The sequence below is a fragment of the Phytophthora parasitica genome (assembly GCF_000247585.1).
Source record: "Phytophthora parasitica INRA-310 unplaced genomic scaffold supercont2.17, whole genome shotgun sequence".
In the NCBI taxonomy this organism is placed as follows: domain Eukaryota; phylum Oomycota; class Peronosporomycetes; order Peronosporales; family Peronosporaceae; genus Phytophthora; species Phytophthora nicotianae.
In genome coordinates this window covers 1,062,543-1,064,838 of record NW_008649003.1, presented here as the reverse complement: position 1 = coordinate 1,064,838, position 2,296 = coordinate 1,062,543, and the positions used below count along the sequence as shown (strand labels likewise).

Genomic DNA, 2,296 nt, shown 5'->3' with positions numbered 1-2,296 from the left:
CTTTTTTTGCGACTTCTCGGTTTGGTGCTCAGTCGGCAATTTGCCTCTGGAGATGACAGGTGGGTGCCATACAGACACTTCTTAGTTCTAGTACGCTTATCCTTACAAGCTCTTGTTCTAGAAGCCATGGTTCATCTCGTCCACTCGCCTCTGCACTGGAAGTTGTGCTGCATCCAGGACTCCAGCCAGGACTCCAGCCAGGACTCCAGCAGCGACGATGAGAACATGCCACCGAACATTCCAAAACAACAGACCCCCGAGAGCAAGAACCCCAAAGAAGCCAACTGCGACGACAAGACCCACGATGACGCTTCCTCGACGGGTACAGCTACGCCTCCGTGGATGTTGCCGGGGTTTATGGGTTGTTACTCGAAGGGTCAGTGCATTTCGCCCCCCGTATCGCTGTCGTCGGTGGAAGCTGGGTCATCTCCTCAACGGGTTCGAGCACCCACGAGTCTTACCACTTCCTCACCCGTGCTTCTGGGAAGTACACCGCGACCTTCACCGCTGGTTGGTGCTCGCACGAAACGACTGGAACGACGTCGAGCTCGTCGTGAAGCTGCCGGTCCATACTCACGTCCTCGTAGCTCTGATGACCAAGAGGACAAACCCGCCACCAATCCTTCTGGCTCCATTAGGCCGGCAAACGCGGAACCCTGTGATCCAAAGCTGCGAACCTTCCGATCGCGAGACACGTTTGTGCCGGCTCGATGGCCTCACCACGTCGCCCAACGTCGAGAACTCTACAACCCGATGGCCACTACTTCCGGTAGTGCCTCACTTTGGATCGTGCCAGTGCTCGGAACCGTGTCGCGCTGACTCGTGCCGCAATGCCCTCATGAATCTCTACTGCAACGTTAACTGTTGCCCGTATGAAGGCATGTGCGGCAACGGGTTGAACGATTCTCCGAAGGTGTATTTGGCGCGTAGCCTGCGGACTTCTTCGCTAGGTGTCGTGGCGGTCGAGGACATTGCCGCTGGTGAGGTACTGGGTCAGTATCTCGGAGAGATCGAACACCTGAGCATGAACCGGCACAACCGTCCGCGCAACACGGGCTATCGACTTGTCCTACGAACGCGTCCAAATTGTCCAAGTCACCCGGTTCGCGTCGCCATCAACGCTGAGCGAATGGGCGGTTTAATGCGATATGTGAATCATTCCTGTGATCCTGTTGCGAAGTTTGTGGAGGTTGGGAATGATAGACGCACGACGGTTGTGGTCGTAACTACGGAGCAAGTTCGCCGAGGCGAAGAAGTCACGGCGGATTACGGCGACGACTTATGGTTTGCATGCCGCTGCTACAGCGCCTCGTGTCCTCACCGTGACATTCAAGCAAGTTGCGATCCGTGAGGAAATGGTGGAAATGCAGACCACGGTTTCTTCATATCTTCAATGCTAGTGCGTGTAGGTAAGATTACTTTGATCCTGCTATCTATTCTTGTGAATACATGAAGGTTCGGTTTAACTTGGTGAGAGATTCTGCATGAGGAATCAGTACGGGTCACGATCCAAGGTCGCGTGAACAGTCGCCGCTTCAGAGCCGTTTGTCCCTTTCACGCGAAGACTGTAGTCTCCGGGTCAACTTCAACTTCGCGCCAAAAGAGATCCACATCGCGTAGACTGATACACCAGCGTTCGGCGCCTTGGGCGTGGCGTCAAAGCGCGCGATATTTTCGCGCGTTGAAGCTCGACATAAGGGGAAGTCGTGGTTCCGTAGTTGGCTGGACGAGAAGCACTGTGCTATCTGTTGTGCGCTGCGCGCACTGAAGACTCCGTTCACTTTGACTCTCACTTTCGGATCTACTACCGAGCCAGCAAGCACTTCACAAGCACCAGCAACTTCTGCGACGAACGCACGGTACGCTTCGCTGGTTTAACGTGCTCATGCCAAGCATCACCGCTAACACTTGTAACTTGGTCTAGATGGGCAAACAAGCGGGCAGCACGAACTACCTAATGGCCGAGGTGAATCGGCTCTTAGTGCTCGTGGAGGAGCACTTGTCACTGGGGAAGGACGAGTGGGAGCGTTTGGCTGCCGACTAAAATGCAAACCGTCCTCGGTCTTGGTCCGAACGCGACTTCGACAGCCTCCGTCGCAAGTTCAAGGCAATGTACAGCATCCGCAAACCGACCGGCAAGGCGAACATGCCACATCAAGCAGGCCAAAGACTTGAAGAGAGCTGTCGACGACAAGGCTAACGTCGTCGAGATGGACGATTGTGGCGAAGATGACTCGGACGCGGATCCGGAGGACGACTTGGAAGAGGAGAAACGACCCGTCGAGCCGGACTTCAG

The 2,296-nt window shown here is 55.2% G+C and overlaps 1 protein-coding gene across 1 annotated transcript; it reads left to right on the top strand.

Annotated features, from left to right (window-relative positions):
* Positions 1–38: 38 nt before the first annotated feature.
* Positions 39–2,181, top strand: PPTG_22508 (hypothetical protein). The gene is made up of 3 exons (XM_008904365.1): positions 39–59; positions 122–1,859; positions 1,925–2,181. Exon 2 carries the CDS (start codon positions 218–220, stop codon positions 1,349–1,351), a length of 1,134 nt encoding a protein of 377 aa, XP_008902613.1. The 5' UTR covers positions 39–59; positions 122–217; the 3' UTR covers positions 1,352–1,859; positions 1,925–2,181.
* Positions 2,182–2,296: the final 115 nt, after the last annotated feature.